This window comes from Coregonus lavaretus, assembly GCF_964263955.1.
Source record: "Coregonus lavaretus genome assembly, chromosome: 32".
NCBI classification, from domain to species: Eukaryota; Metazoa; Chordata; class Actinopteri; order Salmoniformes; family Salmonidae; genus Coregonus; species Coregonus lavaretus.
In genome coordinates, this window is record NC_140019.1 from 24,917,641 (window position 1) to 24,940,244 (window position 22,604).

Below are 22,604 nucleotides of genomic sequence, written 5' to 3' on the forward strand. Positions count from 1 at the left end.
CACAAGAAGTCAGTTCTTTATCTTGATATGAGTGGCATTAGATTTTACATTTACATTTTAGTAATTTAGCAGACGCTCTTATCCAGAGCGACTTACATCCAGAGCATGAGTGCATACATTTTCATAGATGTATTTTAGTTTCAAAAAACATTTTAATTGCATGTAATTGTTAATAACTTAGGCATGTCAAGCCATCATACATGATCTATTATGGTTGTAGGCCTATGCTGGTAGAATCACTGTTCAGAGCATAATTACTGTGAGCTATTGAGCAACCGAAAAAAAATGAGCAAAGATTCTATTACAGTACGGTAATTGAGCTGTAGCACTATTATCGTCATTTTCAGCCATTACAGTTAAAACAATGCTGCTTAAAATAATAATGACTTTACATCAAATAAAGATTGGCAAGTTGAATTAGAAGAATGAAGCATATCTATAGCCGCTGCTTTATTAAAATTAGTCGACTCATTCTGATAGCAAAAAACAAGGTACTTGTATACCTCCTCATCAATACAATAAACACTATTTCAAGTTAAACATGCTAACTGTGGTAAACAATAGTCAAAACAGATCATTCACAAAAATAGGACAAATATAATTTTTTGTCTAGAAAGGGTTCAATACTCTTGACAGAGTGAGCAGGCTACACCACTTCAGTATGATCTACATACAATACATTGTTGGTTGTCATAGTCCACAGCAGACCTGGGTTAAAATAGTATGTGTTTTCTTTCAAATACTTTAGCTGTATTTGTCTGGTGCAATTGGACCACTGGGATAGTACCGATCTAGCACTCCAGGAAAGCTCAATCAAACGCTCAAAGTATTTGAAATAAATAAAATACTATTTGAACCCAGGTCTGCTCCACACCGCAAGAGAAAGTCGGTTACACCCACCCATAATAAAGATTAGGAAGAAAATGAAATTAGAAAGAAATGCAGCACCGTGAGAAACAGCCAAAAGTAGCTCTTTAGCTACTGTTACAAATTCTTTAAAAAATATGTAATATATGTTGAAAGAAAAATTGCACTTAAGCGCACAGATGACACACCAAGGCCATACAAACATAATTAAATGACTAGTTAACCATTTACAATGTGAACATTCGGGAGATCTCATGCCTTTTAGAGAAATCACCTAGACGCTCCCAAAACTCCATTTAGACTTAAGAGAGACTGACAGTAGATTTGCTTATTTTCGAGATAGGATGGTTAATAATTATGTACTAGAAATGTTTTGCTATCACAAAGGCTTTGGAATACTGATTGGGGAGTAGCAAGGGGTGCATTCATTTTACCTCACCGAGTGAACCAGTTGGGCGGAGTTTGCACCTAAGGACCAATGGAATCGTCTCAAATGTGCAAACTTCACCCACCTGGTGCCCTGGGTGGGCCTAGGCTGGGTTTACACACCACCAAGTGTTCACAAAAGCAAAACGCCATTTACGCTAGCTTAAGAGTTATTACAAATTCTGGCATGCGCTAACGTCTCTGTGCAGTATGTGGTGAAGTCACAAAGCGGTTGCTGAGACTCTAAGCCTAGTGCAGTGTAAATCCAGCCTTAAATGAATGCACCTGTCATGTGAGCTGAAACATAGTTGAATCCAGTTCCACTATCCAATCAGATCCTCCCGAGCATACGGGCGATCCACCAGTTGCAGGGCATGATAATCTGACAGATGACACGTCCTCCTTGGTAGTAGTAGGGGTAGGGGTTGAACCCCCCCAGGGGCTCGTAGTAACGCTGGCAGTAGCGGTAACCACGACGACAGTGCTGGCAGCAGTAGCCACGATCATCCAGGCGGTTATCCAGCTCAACTCCAATGTCTCTCTGTGAAGGACAATCGGCAAGTCCATGAGAGGAAGGAAAGAAGTTAGGTGCTTCAAAGGACAGGTGATCCACACAAAGGAAAGCCAGAGAGACAGAGATCTTGAGAACATTTAATTGGAGGTATAGGTGGAATATACTGTAGGTGTGGAATAATTACACCTCACTGGCAAGGTTTATTTTTCTGTGGTAGCTAAATGTTTCTCTTTCTTTTGGCTTTAGCTTTCTCTGTTCAGTGACGTGTGTATACTTTAAATTAAATATTTATTAAGCAAAATCACTCTCCTTTTCTTTTCCCTGTGAATACCAGCTCTCCCAGAGCAGGGACACTCAGACAGAGGATTTGATTGGGTGAATTGATGTTCTCGCTTTGGTTGTGGGTCAAAAAAATATATGAAGAAGCAGCTAAACAAAAGAAAAATATAAAAATGGAAACAAATTGACAGAATGGTTCCACCCTCGACTGTGACACAGGGATCAAGATAGCATTGGAAAGCTAGTCCGCCTCGATCTGAGCATCCAGGAGCATTAAACATGATATAATAACCTTGACCTTTCTGTTATGTCAGTGGTAGCATTACTCTTCGCTTCACCATGCTCCATCTCTGATCCTAGAGTCCTTGGCTCCTTTCTGCCAGGGCTATCTTCAATCAAAGGGACTCTGACACTGCCGGTTACCGGGATAATTAAACTATTTCTTTCATCTCTGACCTCCCTCTCCCCCCGTTGCAACCCACGCGAGCTGAGTCAAAATGGCCGCCACTCCTCCATTAGAGACTACAAATTAGAGGCTCTCCGTGGCCCGACTCCCCCTGAGCTTGACTTTAAGTGGATGGCACATTCCTAAAGCAATTAGCCGAGTAATGATCGCCTAACAAGGATCCTTTTATTTGCTCGCGCCGACTGGGTGTGAATTTATATAAGGGCCAAATGAAAGCCAAACAAAAGGTAAATTGGGTAGAATTAATGGCCCTTGGGTTTTTCCATTGTGCCGGTCGGCCGGGCGTGTGCCCTCTCCAGACGGTGGTAGGGCTGAGTGCCATGCCTTTGATCCAGGGACACTCTGAATTGGGTTCAGAGAAGTGCCACTTAACTCTCCGCCCCTAGTTGTGGCGGCGGCAGCAGCAGCTCTCTCAGAGCAGCACAGATACATTAGACCACGTTTTCAATCTCCTGCAGAGAGTGAATCTGAGTGAATCTTCACAGACAATTCAGCACTGTCTGGTTAAATAGCTTTGATGAAAGAGACCAATTGTCCTCCTTTTGGACTTTACTTCTGGGAGAAGCGGCCATGCTGCTTTGCTTATGAGTCAGTCTTTCCTAACAGTAGAAAAAACAAAACAAAACAGAAATCTATTGAGAGGGGGAACTGAAAATGCGAGGTCATTGTTTCACCCCAGTCTTTCAAAGGGCTGGGACACATAGGAACACGACTTTGACCCTGATTCCTCCTCTACAGTAAATTATGGGCTGGAGGTTGTTTGGCTACTTTCCTGTAAAGGCAGTATTAGAGCCTCCCGAATGGCGCAGCGGTTTAAGGCACTGCAGTGCTTGAGGCGTCACTACAGATCCTGGTTCGATCCCAAGCTGTGTCGCAGCCGGCCAAGACCGGAAGACCCATGAGGCGACGCACAATTGTCCGAGTTAGGAGAGGGTTTGGCCGGCCGGGATGTCCTTGTCTCATCGCGCTCTAGCGACTCCTGTGGTGGGCCGGGCGCATGCACGCTGACACGGTCGCCAGTTGTACAGTGTTTCCTCCGACACATTGGTGCGGCTGGCTTCCAGGTTAAGCGAGCAGTGTGTCAAGAAGCTTGGCAGTTTCGTGTTTCGGAGGATGCATGGCTCTCGACCTTCGCCTCTCCCGAGTTCGTATGGGAGTTGCAGCGATGGGACAAGACTGTAACTACCAATTGGGGAAAAAAGGAAATAGTTTAAAGGACACTAAATGGTCCACGGTCTCACAGATGTTGTTGACTCTACTGATTGTGGCTGGAGTTAAGCTACATTCACCCTCCCAGAACTTTTAGAGCCAGCATAATAAAAACACAACAAATAGTGCAGTAGGTAGGATTCAAATCACGAATCAGTCATCACAACTGCTGTGACAGATAAACGTACTAACATTACATACTCCTAACACGGGGGACTAACTCCTCGGAAAGAGAAAAAGGATGATATTTAAAATATGTGTTTTGATTTATGACTCTGACAATGGCTGGTGGGCGATTACTGATTGATGATGTTAGTCATGTTTAGGGTCATCAGCTGCAAGGCAACAATCTATTATGGAGACAACACAAAAGCTGCCATTGCAACTGACAATAATCTTATCAGCCGCCTCACAGCTAAAACTGTGACGGTATGAAATCCAAATCCAGAGCTTCAGTTTGGGAAAATTAATGGAAATATATTTATTCAAATGATGGGTGATTACAAAAACAAACAGACAATTGGCATTGTACCTCCGAGACAAATTAATCAGAGGCATCCTTTTTAAAAACGGAGCACGATTATTAATCATTTTGGCTTCAAGTTCCCCTCTTCAACAGGATATGGCGGCGGGTGATTGGAATGGGGCACCGTGGGAAATCTGGGGCCGTCACTCACAAACAAGTGTCATTAACGAAGGGTAAAAGTCATTACCCTCGCGCTCTGTCGGATATCTGATTTGGTCACACACCGAAACACGTCTCACGCGTAACATCATATCAGAGAATTGATCAGTCTGTCAAGTCGAAAACTTTCAGTCAGTCATTCAATAATGAGGAAGCAAATCGAGCCGCGACGACTCCTTCAATTTCCACAGTACTGAGTGTTATTTTACACACTGTGATTACCATTCTCCTTCTGGCTTGAAACACACAAGCCTCGTTGCTGTTATTTAATCTTCTATATCAGAGCTGATCATCACAGTCTCTCTGATATTCTATTAAAACACCAGGGACAACATATCCATTTCATACTGTCACATGACTGTAGGGGTTGGGATCCGTCCCAAATGGCACCCTATTCCCTATATAGTGCATTACTTTTGAACAGGGCCCATAGGGAATAGGGTGGCATTAGGGATAGACCCTAGGTATGAGATGCAGCATGAAATGCTAGGCTAATATGCAGCAGGTACTGCCTTGTACTCCCAGTGCTAGTTATGTGGTCTCATATCAACCACATGAACTTCATCATGCAGGCAACGGCGAAACCTGTAATGGTTAAGCCAAGGGGAAGTATAATATGAAATATATTATTAAAATATGCCACTAAGCTTTTATCCTAAGCAACTTCCAAAATTTGTATTAGGTGTACAGTATGTGGTCCTTGCAGGACATGAACCCCCGACCTTGGCATCACTAGCACCACACGCCAGGCTCTTACCAACTGTGCCACACAGGCCCAGGCAGTATCGGAGGAGAGGAGGTCTTTACAGCCTCTGTTTACCCTCGGTCCCCTGTGAACCATCACTGCCCACTCAGGGAGGAGAGGAGGTCTTTACAGCCTCTGTTTCCCTCGGTCCCCTGTGAACCATCACTGCCCACTCAGGGAGGAGAGGAGGTCTTTACAGCCTCTGTTTACCCTCGGTCCCCTGTGAACCATCACTGCCCACTCAGGGAGGAGAGGAGGTCTTTACAGCCTCTGTTTACCCTCAGGATCCTGTGAACCATCACTGCCCACTCAGGGAGGAGAGGAGGTCTTTACAGCCTCTGTTTACCCTCGGTCCCCTGTGAACTATCACTGCCCACTCAGGGAGGAGAGGAGGTCTTTACAGCCTCTGTTTCCCTCGGTCCCCTGTGAACCATCACTGCCCACTCAGGGAGGAGAGGAGGTCTTTACAGCCTCTGTTTACCCTCGGTCCCCTGTGAACCATCACTGCCCACTCAGGGAGGAGAGGAGGTCTTTACAGCCTCTGTTTACCCTCAGGATCCTGTGAACCATCACTGCCCACTCAGGGAGGAGAGGAGGTCTTTACAGCCTCTGTTTACCCTCGGTCCCCTGTGAACCATCACTGCCCACTCAGGGAGGAGAGGAGGTCTTTACAGCCTCTGTTTACCCTCGGTCCCCTGTGAACCATCACTGCCCACTCAGGGAGGAGAGGAGGTCTTTACAGCCTCTGTTTACCCTCAGGATCCTGTGAACCATCACTGCCCACTCAGGGAGGAGAGGAGGTCTTTACAGCCTCTGTTTCCCTCGGTCCCCTGTGAACCATCACTGCCCACTCAGGGAGGAGAGGAGGCCTTTACAATCTCTGTTTACCCTCAGTTTCCAGTCTCCACTCATGCCCAGGCAGCCTTGTAGTTTCAACGCTAAGCTTGGCCGCCAAAGAGGCCTGGGCAGAGGTACAGGGTCACACCATGGCTCACCACCAATCACCCAACCGCCAACCTCCAACCGGCCAAAACACGTTTACAATATAAGTGTGTGTACCGACTGAGGCCCGCTTCCCAATCATATCTGAAGGCTTATCCTTCCCCCGTCTAGGTGAAGGACAGTGATGCTGCCAGATGATAGTTATTCAGTTGGAGAGCTGACCAGGGCCGCTGCTGCAGCGCTGTGCGAAGGCTCTTCCGTGGCAGCCGCGGCTAAAGGTCGTCCTCTGTAGCTCAGCTGGTAGAGCACGGCGCTTGTAACGCCAAGGTAGTGGGTTCGATCCCCGGGACCACCCATACACAAAACATTTTTTTATGCACGCATGACTGTAAGTCGCTTTGGATAAAAGCGTCTGCTAAATGGCATATTATTATTATATTATTATATCTCCACACCTCTTGTCACTGCTACTTTAATGATTATTCCGCGGGGGGGGTCAGGTCACTTCGAAATTACCTGCCGAAATACGTAATCAGGGGCCCCAGTGGCCGTCAGAGGAAGGGCCACGGTGGAGGCCAGATCAGGTGGAGGGGTGCGGGGGTCAGAATTGGCGCTCTACAAAAGGTCTAGGTCTATGTCGGCATCCCACTAGCATCAACAGCAACTTCAGACGCATCATACTGGCATCAACATTAACTTCAGACTCATCATACTGGCATCAACAGCAACTTCAGACTCATCCTACTGGCATCAACTGCAACTTCAGACTCATCTCACTGGCATCAACAGCAACTTCAGACTCATCCTACTGGCATCAACAGTAACTTCAGACTCATCCTACTGGCATCAACAGTAACTTCAGACTCATCCACTGGCATCATCAACTTCAGACTCATCCCACTGGCATCAACAGTAACTTCAGACTCATCCACTGGCATCATCAACTTCAGACTCATCCTACTGGCATCAACAGTAACTTCAGACTCATCCACTGGCATCATCAACTTCAGACTCATCCTTACTGGCATCAACAGTAACTTCAGACTCATCCACTGGCATCATCAACATCAGACTCATCCCACTGGCATCAACAGTAACTTCAGACTCATCCACTGGCATCATCAACTTCAGACTCATCCCACTGGCATCAACAGTAACTTCAGACTCATCCACTGGCATCATCAACTTCAGACTCCCCAATTATAACTTGTTTCCTCCCCTTCGTCGGTCACAAGGCCTCTGTTATCTGCTGGGCCCACAAACACTGTCTGGCTGTGGCCTTGGAAGGGGCCAGTTGGAGCTTAGCTGATTTTCAAAAGGAGAGCAGGTTTCATCTCCCGGTATGCTTTAATTACATAGCATTGCAGCTGGGGCCATAGAGGATGAGGAGGGGAGGAAGAGAGGAGGAGAGGAGAAGAGAAGAGAAGAGGGAGGAGAGGAGAAGAGAAGAGAAGAGGGAGGAGAGGAGAAGAGAAGAGAAGAGGGAGGAGAGTGCAGGCAGGCAGGCAGGCAGGTATTCCTGGGCCCGGCCTGATAAATGTTAATATTATGGCTTTGTGTGTGTGTGTGTATGTGTGCGTGTCCATCCGTCCCCTGGTTCCTCAGAACTCAAAACTATTCTTCCTTCTCTGGAATGAGCTTTTAACTCTTACTTAGACAGTCTGGGTGTGTACCTGTCAGTCTATACTATGTGTGTTGCTGTACGTGTGTGTGCGTTCGTGTGTGTCAAGGCTAACTAATCATGGAGCAATGAGCCGCTTACATGCACAAAAACATGGCATTATGTCTTCTTCACGCTTTGTTTCCTTCCTTGATAATTAAGGCATGATTAATAAATGTGCCATATCTATTCAGTAATGAGTGACCTTGGGAGTGCTGCTCTGTACGATGTTCCCTAGATGCCTGCCTTTGCTCGAAAAGAAAGCAAAAAAGGCTCTGGCTGAGGCTGTGGGGGAAACGGTGCTGCCTTTTGAAGGCTAGATATTCCTCTCCATTAATGTAGAGACATTAAGGGAGTCTTAAGCAAGGCAAGTTCATTTAAACAGATATAGAGAGCAATTTCTATGCCCTGTGGTACATCAAGACAAGTCTGTTTTATGCTATGAAAGTCAGCATCAATTAGCGAGAGTCAATTTCTCTGCAGAAGTAAATTAAGGAGAACTAGGCACCACTGTGGCTCGTATCGCCTAGTGTGGTGCTGGTTTGCGTCCAAAATGGCACCCTATTCCCTATATAGTGCACTAGAAAGTATTCACACCCCTTTACTTTTTGCACATTTTGTTGTGTTACAGCCTGAATTTAAAATTGATTAAAATTGAGATTTTGTGTTACTGATCTACACACAATTCCCTATAATGTCAAAGTGGAATCTGTACCCCACACATACAATTATTTGTATGGTCCCTCAATCGAGTAGTGAATTTTAAGCACAGATTCAACCACAAAGACCAGGGAGGTTTTTCAATGCCTCACAAAGGGCACCGATTGGTAGATGTCTAAAAATGTGAAGTTATTAATTATGCTTTGGATGCTGTATCAATACACCCAGTCACGACAAAGATACAGGCATCCTTCCTAACTCAGTTGCCGGAGAAGAAGGAAACTGCTCAGGGATTTCACCATGATGCCAATGGTGATTTTAAAACAATTACAGAGTTTAATGGTTGTGATAGGAGAAAACTGAGTATGGATCAACAACATTGTAGTTACTCCAACAGACACTGGGAGACGAATTCACCTTTCAGCAGGACAATAACCTAAAACACAAGGCCAAATCTACACTGGAGTTGCTTACCAAGACGCCATTGAATGTTACAGTTTTGACTTAAAACGGCTTGAAAATCTAGGGCAAGACTTGAAAATGTCTGTCTAGCAATGATCAACAATGAACTTGTCAGAGCTTGAAGAATTTTTTAAAGAATAATGGGCAAATATTGTACAATCCAGGTGTGCAAAGCTCTTAGAGACTTACCCAAAAAGACTCAGCTACAAAGTATTGATTCAGGTGTGTCAATACTTATGTAAATTAGATATTTCTGATTAGCATATTTTTGTAGATGGGTGAGAAAAAAATCTATTTAATCCATTTTGAATTCAGGCTGTAACATAACAAAAGGTGGAATAGGTCAATATGTGAAGGCACTGTAGTTTTGACCTAGTTCACTATATAGGGAATAGGGTGTCATTTCGGATGCCCTATAACCAGCAAACAAAAATTGGATCTGTGAAAGTTTTTCTCAAAAACTGTCCAGTCATGGTGATGATTATAGAATGTTTGTATAAAACATTTGCCTGTTATTGCAAGAACATTCCTAGAACACATTTAATCTGTTCTTTAAAGGTTCCCAGAATGTTTCATTAGGTTGTGGGAACAGTCTGGTGAGGAAAATGTGGGGACATCATAAGAGATACGTTCCCAAAACAAAAAAACGGTCCAGTTGTGCTGATTATTACAATGTTTATATTAGGTTCCAAAAAACATTTGCCTGATGTTGCAAGAACATTCACAGAACACATTTTTTATGTTCTTTAAAAGTTCCTAAAACATTTCTTTAGGTTGTGGGAAGATTGTGGGGATATGACAAGAGATATGTTCCCAACACACAAAAACTGTCCAGTGTTGCTGACATTCAGATATTTGTATCAGGGTGCACAAGACATTCCTTTGATGTTGCAGGAATATTGACAGAACATCCTTTCTGAGTCCGTTAAAGGTTCCCAGAACATATAAGTAGGTTGTGGGAACAGTGTGGGTAAAATACAAGAGAAACTGTAGGTTCCCAAAACAAAAAATATGCTCAGTTGTAATGACATTCATACAATGTTTAAGTTAGGTTGCACAGGACATTCCCTTAATGTTGTAAGAATGAAATAAGTCCGTTTTTATGACGTTCATAGCATTTTTGTTTTAGGTTGAATAATATTCCATTGATTTTCACGCAATATACATTTTACCTTGTCTTGGAGGTCGTCAGAACATGTTTGACCACAACATTCTCAGCATGCAAATTTGTAGCTCCTTAAAGCATATTGGAATACATCCCCATTAGGTTTCTCTCCAGATTTAATGGCAATTCACATTTGAGCACTGTATTGTAGGTGATATAGAGACACAAGGCATTTTAATTTCATTCATCGCACATTTGAACAGCATTTAATCATACAAACACAACCATATTTTTTACACTTCATATGTTGACAATCTGCACACAGAGGTTTGAACCTCCAATGTTTGGTTTCCAAGCCAGGTCTTGTATCCTCTGCGCCACCAGTAAAGCTCTATTACATCTTATTTTTTCAGTATAACCATGGCAGTATGGTCAATCAGGAATTTAATGTGTCCTTTTTAGCCTTCTTAGACTTAACTAACCCAGGGAAATACTGGTAACTAGGTTATTCACCATCACTTCACCAATACTCTTTATATGCTGCATACTTCTGGGCCATATTTACAAGGTATCCAAGACCATGAGTGCTGATCTAGGATCACTTTTGTTTTTCAGATCATGAAAAATAAGCCAGGCGGGACCGTATCAAGCATCTCAAATTAGGAATTATATTGGGTGTGTTTTTTGTTGTTGTTGAACAGTACATTTTTACACAATGTTTTTTTTTTTTTTTTTTTTTACAGTTAGTCAAAATTCTGCATTTGACTGGACTTATACATCTGGACGAAATAAAGACATCCTCTCTTTTACTAGAGTATACCTATCTGAGGCTCAATTTCATTACAAAAAAGAAACATGGTTAATAAAGAATATGTGGGATTGAACCTGCAATATTCAGATCTGCAGCAAGAGCATTAACCCTCTGCACCAGGGGATAGCTATGGCCTTGTGGGTTTTCAGTCAAATATGGTAAATCAGGACACAGAACAATATTTCTGATTTATTCAAATGTTCCCATTCTCCCATATAGGATGTGCACTTGTAACACTGTATTTTTTTGTCTTGTGCAACCTGGGTTAAACATTGTATGAATGTCTTCACAACTGAGCATATTTTGTGTTTTGGGAACATATCCCTTGTCATGTCCCCACAATATTACCACAACCTAATGAAACATTCTGGGAACGGTCTTGTGACATCAGGTGAATGTTTTATGCACCCTAAAATAAACATTGTAGAATCATCCGCACAACTGGACAGTTTTTGTGTTTTGGGAACATATATTTTGTGATGTCCCCACAATGTCCTCACCAGACTGTTCCCACAACCTAATGAAACATTCTGGGAACCTTTAAAGAACAGGTGAAATGTGTTCTAGGAACGTTCTTGCAACATCAAGCCAATGTTTTATACAAACATTCTATAATCATCACCACGAATGGACAGTTTTTGTGTTATGAGAACATTTGCCGCGACCTAACAAATGTTCTGGGAACTTTCACAGAACCAATTTTGGTTTGCTGGGAAAACATTACTGGTACATTGTATTATTACATTACCTGGAAACTTAATGAGAACTTTTGGGGAAGGTTATGTAGTGGTTGTTACAGATGTTATGCACAACAGTACATGTTAGGAGAACAGTCCAAGGATCTTTCATATTTTCTTTATTTAAAAAATAAATAAAACCCTAACTTAATGGGAATCTTAGCTAATGTTCTGGGAATGTTCCCAGTTTGCTGGGTAGGCTCTATGCACTGCAATACTTTGGACCTAGTGCACTATATAGGGAATAGGGTTCCATTTCAGATGCAGCCCCAGCACAGTACATACGTAGTCGTTGACAGGAACCTGGTCCAGGACATCACGAGTGACACGGTGACCTCTGACCTCAGCATCAGGTATGTCCTCTTCAACCTCCACCTCATGGAACTCAGCATCTGCACCAAAAGGAGGAAGTACACAGAACAGCTGTTGATGTACTTTACCGGATCACAGCAGAAACGTCTGTTTTTCCTGTTTGAGGTGATCTGATGGAGGGGGTGGAGAGGAATGGAGAGGCCCCGGTGCCCTGTACCTCTCATGGGGGAGGGATGGATCCAGTGGATGGGCAGCTCCTGGCATATCTCCCAGATCTTGGAGTTGAGGAGGAAGGCTGGGTTAACGATGGGCTCCTCGGCAGGCACCCACACCTGGGAGTCCTCCACCACCTGCATGTCTATTCCCTCTGTCTCACCCACCTGTCAAGGAGAGCAAACACACACACACACACACACACATGCACAAACAGCTTTATTTTCGGGGAGTAAAAATGTTTGACCATTAAAAATCCTATTTTCCCTAACCCCTAACCTTAACCCTAACCCTAACCCTTAACCGAACCCTAACCTTAACCCTAACCTTAAAGTGATACTTCGGGATTTAGGCAATGAGGCCCTTTATCTACTTCCCCTGAGTCAGATGAACTTTGAAAGGAAGTTGCTAAGAAGCGCTAGCGCAATTCCCAACTAGCGTTAGCGCAGTGACCGAAAGTCTATGGGTATCTGCTAGCATGCATGGGCTCACGAAACTAACTCTAACTTCCTTCATACTGGTATCCCTTTAACCATAACCCTAACCTTAAACCTAAACCTTAATCTTAAAATAGCATTTGAACAAATTCAGGACATGAAAAAAGTCCTGACTTTTCAAAAATGTTATTGTTTTCCTACCTTTTCAGGACATTCGGTTGAATTGTTAAGACTTTGGGGTCATGATAAGGTAGGAAAACAAGTACACACACACACACACACAAATACAGTGAGTATCAAACACACCCTCCCTTACGTAGCCGCAGGCACGCACGCACACCCTCCTCCACACACACACCTGTCAGAGCCCAAGAACACACACACACACACTCAGTTCTGTACCCTCTGCATTCTCAGCCCTCTCTCCCCAGAGCCACAGCACACAAGCCCTGGCCATGTCCTTTTATTCATCACCCTTTATTGTCCACTGGGAGCACCCCCGCCACTTCCTGCCTCCTGCTGACTCCCGCTAGCCTTGACTTCCTCCTCGTTCTCTGTTTCTTCCTCTCAGGCCTCCAGGCAGCCCTTTCTCCCCAACAACAACACGTGAATCCAACGACAGCATAAATGTGACTTTGAAATGACTTTGTAGTGCTTTATACTTTATTGTGCGGTGAAAGGCTGCAATATCATTAAATACAGCAGCCACAATAATAAGCAAGCGTCCTCCCCCATCTCCTCCTACTGCATTCAGCTCACAGCACAAGCGACGTGCTTCATTTGTTGATACTGTAGTTCATGAGCTGTAAAGTAAACTATTATTGCTTAATGATAGGGAATGCATGTCACTGCTACCTAATAGAGATGTATGAAAGGGGCTTTTGGCGATGCCTGATATTTGTTTCTTTATGTATATGTAAATACGTCGGCAAATAAACCCCTCTTCCCAGTGCCTCGTTAATTAGCGGCTGGAGAGAACAGCAAAACAGTTTACTTGACAAATGTTTTTACAAGGTGATTCTCTCCCGGTTTGAAGCTTAATTGCACATTAGTTGAGCTTGATGTAGGATCCCCGGGCTATGGTTGGAACCACCGGTATCATTTATATTAGGTTGTGCACTCTCGACTCTCCCTCCCTTCCTTCCCCACCGCTCGCCGATTCTCGCTTTATTTGAATTTACTGCTCATGCTGCTGTCTCGCTCTAACTTTTTGTTGTGAAGTGACATTACGCCAGTGACCCTGTGGAGACGAACTCACACCTCGTTCTGGCCAGATTAAAGAACGCATAGCGGCGAGGCTACTCAAGCACTAGCTGCCTGTGCCTGTGCTTAGCTAAGTTGCCAAGCCACCAAGCCTTTGATACAGTTTGCTCTCACTCTTTTCAGCAAATGTTTAGCCTGCTCCAGATCGGACTAAGCTAATGACGACTCAAAGGAGGACTAGGGGGCTCTGGTGGCGTTCACTCCCCCTGAACTACAGACATTAAAATGAAGGCCAGGAAACACAAACAGACCTGCCTAATTGGAACTCAGAACCACTGAAGCCGAGCAACTAAGCAAACCTCCCCAAAATGAGTAACTGGAGGTTAAGACACAGACTGTAACATGAGTAAATGGAGGTCAGGACATGAATTCTACGACCAGTTGAGAAACAAGACCAAGAAGGAAGACAGCCTTCTGGGTAGTGGTTAAGTTGATCATGGCTAGTGTGGAATAGGGATTGAAAAAAGGCCAATTGATAAGTGCAAAGACAATGCAGTTATATCATAATTTAAGCTGTTTTGTAGCTTTATAATATTGTACAAAGTAAGGACATTCTGTATTGGGTGTCAGACTAATATAATGTATTTATTGTAACTTTGAGCCTATGTAAGTACATTCCACACACAGTCAGTGTCATACTGTAATTAACATATACTTGCCCTCTCTTGCTATAATGTCCTAAGGGTGCAACATTTGTTTTGTGACACATACTTAGGTCACTTGTGTTTGTCATGGATCAATTAAGATTTTCTCATGATATCATAAGACTGTATATGACATTACTTCCCATCTGGCTGTCTCCCATACTATACAGACATGGCACACTTTTCATAATGTTCATTCTTTATATGTTCAAAATGACATACAGCTTTTCGTTTTAGTCATATGACATTTACCTACAGTACATATCATTCCAAGAATGTGGTGTTTTGCATGCATGGTATGGCATTTGTTTGTGGTTTTTATCTGAGTGGGAGGTTTTGGCTTGCCAGCTAGGCTGGTTGTGGCCATACATATTAAGTGGTTACCCCGAAGAGCAAGAAGGGATCCAATGACACTGTTCTACTGTCTGAAGAAGAAGGACAACAGCTATTTCATCGTTTCAACACTGGAGGAAACTGGAGGGAGGCGCAGGGATTACAGCCTCCCATCATTTTATATGAGGAACACATTGAGAATGGCCGAAAATACCGGCGGCAAACAATTCATGTTTGTCACCTGGTTCTACTCCCCGAGTGCTTTATTTCCTTATCAGCCGCTCGCAGTTTCTCCACCGGCTGCATTGTTTTCACCTGGCCTCTGAGAATCTGAGGCCCCAGACGCCCCGCGCTGAGCCCACGTTCACATAGCCCGCAGCTTTGGCTGGGCTGGGCTGAGCGGAGCAGCAGCAAAACCATGACTGTTTTCTCTTTAACCCCTCTGTGGTTCACACAGTAGTAACACAGTCAGGACCTTAAGGGAGACTTGTCTCAGAGACAGAGGCCTCCCAGGCCACGGGTGGGTGGATTCTGATGGACCGTGGATCACCTTCTACTTTCTAATGTAGAGGAAGCCTACAAGAGGTCAAAGGTCAGAGAGGTTAGTCTTCAAGTCCCTGACATGCTATTCCAATAATGTAGTTCAGTGCCACTGTGTGTTATACAATACCGGTAACACTTTACAATGAGCTAATGTAGTAGTTAACATGAGTACATTATCTTATTGGAAAATAATAAAACAAAACAAAATAAACAAACATGAGTAAATGATCAATAAATACATTGACAACATTTAGAATAACTTAAATAATTACAATGCATTAATAGTTAACAAATACATTAACAAATGGTTTTATTAACAAATGCACTGCACAGGACAGTGTACTGTAGGGTGCCATACATTTTACATAGTACTGTAGGGTGTCATAACTTGACATTTCCTCAGTAAAAAGGCTATGGACCAGTATGCATATTATGGGACTTGGTCTTTACAAATCCAGTGTGACAATGCATCCTTGTGTCTTTCCCTATCCTCTGGAGGACCTCCTCCTCCTCTTTTCTCCCCTGTCTCCTCGTCACCAAAGCCAAAGCCAAGGCCCCCTATCTGATTGATTCCACAGCTGTGAATTAAGGATTAACAGTGAAGTCTAATTAGGTTTGACAATGGACAAAAGAAGAGCAAAATGGCAGTGGTATAAAGTACAGAAGTAAAAATACTTTAAAGTACTACTTAAGTCATTTTTTGGGTATCTGTACTTTACTTTACTAATTATATTTTTGACAACTTTTACTCTTACATTCCTAAAGAAAATAATGTACTTTTTACTCTATACATTTTCCCTGACACCCAAAAGTTACATTTTGAATGCTTTGCAGAACAGAAAAATGGTCCAATTCACACACTTACTGTATCAAGAGAACATACTATTTGCACTATTTGCATACGCTGCTGCTACTCTCTGTTTATTATCTATGCATACTCACTTTAATAACTCTACCTACATGTACACTACAGTTCAAAAGCTTGGGGTCACTTAGAAATGTCCTTGTTTTCGAAAGAAAATATTTTTTTCCATTAAAATAACTTCAAATTTATCAGAAATACAGTGTAGACATTGTTAATGTTGTAAATGGCTATTGTAGCTGGAAACGGCTGATTTTTTATGGAATATCTACATAGGCGTACAGAGGCCCATTATCAGCAACCATCAGTCCTGTGTTCCAATGGCACACTGTGTTTGCTAATCTAAGTTTATCATTTTAAAAGGCTAATTGATCATTAGAAAACCCTTTTATGTTAGCACAGCTGAAAACTGTTGTGCTGATTAAAGAAGCAATAAAACTGGCATTCTTGAGACTAGATGAGTATCTGGAGCATCAGCAATTGTGGGTTCGATTACAGAATCAAAATGGCCAGAAACAAATAACTTTCTTCTGAAACTCGTCAGTCTATTCTAGTTCTGAGAAATGAAGGCTATTCCATGCGAGAAATTGCCAAGAAATTGAAGATCTCGTGTACTATTCCCTTCAAAGAACAGAGCAAACTGGCTCAAAACAGAATAGAAAGAGGAGTGGGAGGCCCCGGTGCACACCTGCAAGAGGACAAATACATTATAGTGTCTAGTTTGAGAAACAGACGCCTCACAGGTCCTCAACTGGAAGCTTCATTGAATAGAACCCGCAAAATACCAGTCTCAACGTCAACTGTGAAGAGGCGACTCCGGAATGCTGACATTCTAGGCAGTGTTGCAAAGAAAAAGCCATCTCTCAGACTGGCCAATAAAAATAAAAGATTAAGATGGGCAAAAGAACACAGACACTGGACAGAGGAAGATTGGAAAAAAGGTGAATGCTTTGCAGAACAGGAAAATGTGACAAATAAAATTTGATTTAGTTTTGATCCCTGTTCATCCCTACTGCCTCAGATCTGGCAGACTCACTAAACACACATGCTTCTTTTGTAAATGATGTCTGAGTGTTGGAGTGTGCCCGTGGCTATCTGAAAATGAAATAAAAACAAGAAAATGGTGCAGTCAAGTTTGCTTAATATAGGGAATTTGAAATGATTTATACTTCTACTTTTGATACTTAAGTATATTTTCACTATTACTTTTACTTTTGATACTTAAGTATATTTAAAACCAAACACTTTTAGACTTTTACTCAAGTAGTATTTTACTGGGTGGCTTTCACTTTTACTTGAGTCATTTTCTATTAGGGTATTTTTACTTTTACTCAAGTATGACAATTGGGTACTTTTTCCACACGGTGCAAAATGGCAGGAACATATGGTGCAGGCTGGGCAATTAGTATCTGGAAACATGGACCAGACATTAAAAAGATGAGGGAGAAGGGGATGCAGTCTGGTTATTTGTCTAAACAGCTTTGTGTTCTTAAAGTCAGAAAGGGATATCTGTGACTTACTTGGCATGACAATGTACCAATGTAATTTAGTGTATTTGTTAAATGATGGACCAGGGAAGAGCGTTATGATATTTTCCAGCTCCGTTGGAGCCATGTGTAAAATGGAAATGAGAGTGGAGGATGGTAGAGGAGGAACATATTGAGAATGGAGAATGGTAGAGTCTGAAAATATTAAGAGTGGAGAATGGTGAGACTGAAAACATTGAGAGTGGAGAATGGTTGAGGCTGAAAATATTGAGAGGGGAGAATGGTAGAAGCTGGAAATATTGAGAGTGGAGAATGGTAGAAGCTGGAAATATTGAGAGTGGAGAATGGTAAAGCCTGAAAATATTGAGAGTGGAGAATGGTAGAGACTAAAAATATTAAGAGTGGAGAATGGTAGAGGCTAAACATATTGAGCGTGTGGAATGGTAGAGGCTGAAAATATTGAGTGATGGATTCTTTAAAAAACAAACACATGAAACACTTTTTTGCACTGTGAATTGTATTGTGGCACCGACAAATTTGATAGTTTGATTGATAGAATTTTGCTCATCATTCTCGCCAAACTTCACGTAAGGCTATTGGGCCCGGAGAAGTGAGATTAATCTTATACCTCTTCCTCAGACCCCTCTCTTTCTTTTTCTCTCACACGTCCCCCTTTAGGCTATTTGGGTCAAGCCTTTGGAAGAGTATGATTACATATTTATATTAGTTCAAGATTGACAGCAAACACTATTTGATATGAGACACAAAGGGGATTGGCGGATTTGTGGGCAGCTTTCAGACTGTTTCATGAGCACTGGAGACCGGAGTTTATTCTTCAGTGGGAGAGGGCAGAGAAGATTGGATGGTCAGGGTGAGTGTTTGTGCTCTGCTCTCTGACTACTCTTCTCTGTTTATTCACACTACCCTTAAAAAATGCATGATAGTTTCCTGTGTGAGAGAGAGAGAGGGAGGGAGGGAGGGAGGGAGGGAGGGACACACACACACACACACACGGAGTGAGTCAGAGAGATGCAGACAGGCATTCTATACCAATATCTCTGTGTCCACTGTCACCACCTCTGTCACCACCTCTGTCACTTTGGGAAGCTCCGTGGTCTGGGTCTTGATGTAACACCTCTGGTGTTTGGCGAACCAGATCCCCGTGATTCCCTTTGAGGGAAAAAAGAGAGAAGGAATAATAAAAAAATCTGATATGTATCATTCATTATTTTGTCTGTGATGTGGAACAGCTAAGCGCCAGGGCGATATCATTTTTCAAAATGTTTCTTCAGTCTCTTGAAGAGAAATCTAAGCTCTTAACAACTAAGAGAAGTTAGAACCTAATGAGGGTGCAGAGGTGCCTTCCATCTTCTTTATCTTCTTAATTTTTCGAGTAAATCACAGTTCAAAGACAGATCGGCTCCTACAACACAAACCTTTAAGAAGAGACTATGAGTAAAGAACGAGGGGTTCTTCCTAACTAAACAAAACTTAATAGAGGGGATATTTCCAGCAGGACAGTCAAGCGACATGTCAGAGGGCGAAGCAGCAGTTGCGCCCCAAATGACACCCTATTCCTTTCACTGTAAGTGCACTACCTTTGACCAGGGCCTATAGTAATGCCCTAGTTAGGGAATAGGGTGTGATTTGGAAGGCATCCAGTGTCTCTACGGAGGCTGCCCCCACTGAATTAGTCAGTCATAGGTCCCTGTCACTCTCTTAATCTGTTCAGCCAAGTGAAGAGCCACTCCCTTCAGCGCCATTGACAATCCTCCACTGTGTGGAATTCAGGGCCTTTCAATTTGACGACCGGAGAAAGCTTATTTCAACAAGGCAGACATATCTGTTAATTGTCTTTCTGTGTGTCATTCTCTGTTCGACTAAGTAGTTCGCCGGTATAAGTCTGAAACCCCAGGAAAGCATATCAGATTGTCTGCCGTCTCTAGGGCTACCATATATCAGATTGTCTGCCGTCTCTAGGGCTACCATATATCAGATTGTCTTCCGTCTCTAGGGCTACTATATATCAGATTGTCTGCCGTCTCTAGGGCTACCATATAATCGATTGTCTGCCGTCTTTAGGGCTACCATATATCAGATTGTCTGCTGTCTCTAGGGCTACCATAGAATAACATAGAGTCATGGCATAGAGCTCTGACGCCTTTCCGACGTCTTCTTTAAATCAATCTTAACTCAGAAATACAGACACAATTTTCCACTTGTCTCTAGACGCCACATATGACGACACGATACGAAGCAACACCTGTTATAATCCCCCTGTTATAATCCCCCTGTCATAATCCTGTTATAATCCCCCTGTCATAATCCTGTTATAATCCCCCTGTCATAATCCTGTCATAATCCCCCTGTCATAATCCTGTCATAATCCCCCTGTCATATTCCCCCTGTCATAATCCTGTCATAATCCCCCTGTCATAATCCTGTCATAATCCCCCTGTCATAATCCTGTCATAATCCTCCAGTCATAATCCTGTCATAATCCCCCTGTCATATTCCCCCTGTCATAATCCCCATCATAATCCTCCTGTGTATAATTTCATCTGCAAGGGGAAAAAACAAGGCAATAAAAGTCGGCGACACAAAAGCATAATGTTAATGCCTGACTTTATTGTGATGAGCCCCTGATTCATTTACTGTAATGGCGAGTGCCGCTACAGAGAGAGGGAAAGGACATTCTCGTGATGAGATGCAATGATTACCGGAGGTGGTCAACCAGAAAATGAAGAAAAGACACTCATTACGGGGATAAGAAATGGGAAAAGGATGCGGTCTTATAAAACCATGTCAACATACCGGCTTGCTATTCTCCCCGATTAAACATGCTACACATACAGCTTTAAGCTTTCCAACTGAAGAATGATTTGATTTTAGGGCCTGTTGCATCTCCATTGCATAGAAAGGTTAGGGGATGCTGTACCAATCAATCAATCATACACTTGATAAGACACACACTCGTACACATGGATTTTGTGTGGTAGTATGTGGTAGTAGAGTAGTGGCCTGAGGGAACACACTTAATGTGTTGTAAAAAGTGTTATTTACATTTTAGTCATTTAGCAGACGCTCTTATCCAGAGCGACTTACAGTGAGTGCATACATAACTTTTTTTATTTTTCATACTGGCCCCCCGTGGGAATCGAACCCACAACCCTGGCGTTGCAAACATCATTCTCTACCAACTGAGCTACATCCCTGCCGGCCATTCCCTCCCCTACCCTGGGCCAATTGTGCACCGCCCCATGGGTCTCCCGGTCGCGGCCGGCTACGACAGAGCATGGATTCGAACCAGGATCTCTAGTGGCACAGCAGTGGCCTTAGACCACTGCACCACTCAGGAGCTCATGAAATGTAATGTCATTTAATATTTTAAATTGTATATAACTGCCTTAATGTTGCTGGACCCCAGGAAGAGTAGCTGCTGCTTTGGCAGGAACTAGTGGGGATCCTTAATACATACAAATTCATTGTCACTTGGGCTCTATATTCCTGTCTCTTCCTGCGTCTGTTGAGTGTCAGGTGACGTGTTGAGGAAACAAACATGGAAGCTCAGGATGCTCATTTCACTTTTATTAAAATAATTATTAAAATGATTAACCGCAAACTCATTGCGGTTAATTATTAAAAACAAAAAAATATGTTTTAACTGAGAATAGGCATTGGTCTGAAGCCGAAAAATTCACATGAGCACCTCAGTGCCTACTCCACCCACGCTCTACCACCTACTACAGTAGCTATGTTGGTATTGTACTTCAAACTTTGTGTAGGCCCGTTGCTTAGGATTCAAACTTTCTCAAACAGCCTAATTCATACTCTTAGAGGAGGTGCTTCCACAATAATATGATTTGTACTGCATACAAGTTAAAGTATTGGATTCTTCACACACCACAGTAAGACATTATCTCATTATGCTACATTTAATGCTTTTTTTTTATTAAATGAAAGGAAGCTTTGCTTTTATACTTACCAGACCATCAGGCTTGGTTGAGCTGTTTTGTCTTGTAGTAATGTGGTGCATGCCTGTATTTCCTTAAACCTTTATTTTAGCAATACATATCATTGTGAAAAAAATATCATAATAACATCCTTTTTTTGGTCAGTAGGTGCCCAACATAACAACAGATGGTGGTGTGTTGGACACAGTAGCTCAGATAGATATAAGCCTGTATGCATTCCTGATTTCTGTAACTGTTAGCTTACTTGTGTAATATTGACATAAATTCAGAACCACTTGTGTTTCAAACATGGTCCTGTTTTATCAATTGGTGATCAATGGACAGTTCATTACCTCTGTCAAAATAATATGTAGCTTAAAGTTATGTTTGTACTTGTATTTATTTTTGTAATAAATATGGTGTATCAACAATAATACACATTTACAATAGGCCTAAATCTAAAAATACATACAGCCAAATTATATATATACTGTATAAACCAGTATACATAATTTTAATAGCAGGACACTGTAAAGTCTATTATCCCTCTGAAGAGTATGAATTAGGCTGTTTGAGAAGGTTTGACTCCTAAGGGCCCCATGTAGCTCAGTTGGTAGAGCATGGTGCTTGCAACGGCAGGGTTGTGGGTTTGTTTCCCACGGGGGGCCAGTATGAAAAATAAATCTATGCACTCACTAACTGTAAGTCGCTCTGGATAAGAGCGTCTGCAAAATGACTAAAATGTAAGCAACCCACCTATACATAGTTTCAAGTACAATACCAACATAGCTTCTAAAGTAGGTCAAAGCTGTGTGCTGGAAAACCTTGGTAGGGCATGGGTGGAATAGGCATTGTGGTGCTTGTGAATTTCCTTTATTTTTCGGTCTATTCTCACTTAAAACATCGGTTTTTGTTTTTAATTTCCATGGTTTTTACACCGGAAGATGATTATGCAACAATATTATACAACATTATAATACAGCTTAACA

General features: G+C 42.5%; 1 protein-coding gene across 2 annotated transcripts in view; it reads right to left on the reverse strand.

Annotated features, from left to right (window-relative positions):
• LOC311108004 (tenomodulin-like) overlaps positions 1–22,604 on the reverse strand; it is a 181,633-nt gene continuing 159,029 nt past the window's right edge. Inside the window, exons 4-7 of one of the 2 annotated variants that reach the window (XM_084150640.1) lie at positions 18,713–18,832; positions 12,098–12,260; positions 11,854–11,960; positions 1–1,834 (exon numbers count right to left, since the gene is read on the reverse strand). In XM_084150640.1, coding sequence (XP_084006766.1) covers positions 1,625–1,834; positions 11,854–11,960; positions 12,098–12,260; positions 18,713–18,832 — 600 coding nt within the window. In that variant the 3' untranslated portion in view covers positions 1–1,624. The remainder of the gene's footprint in view (positions 1,835–11,853; positions 11,961–12,097; positions 12,261–18,712; positions 18,833–22,604) is intronic. The other variant, XM_084150641.1, reaches the window with a different exon arrangement.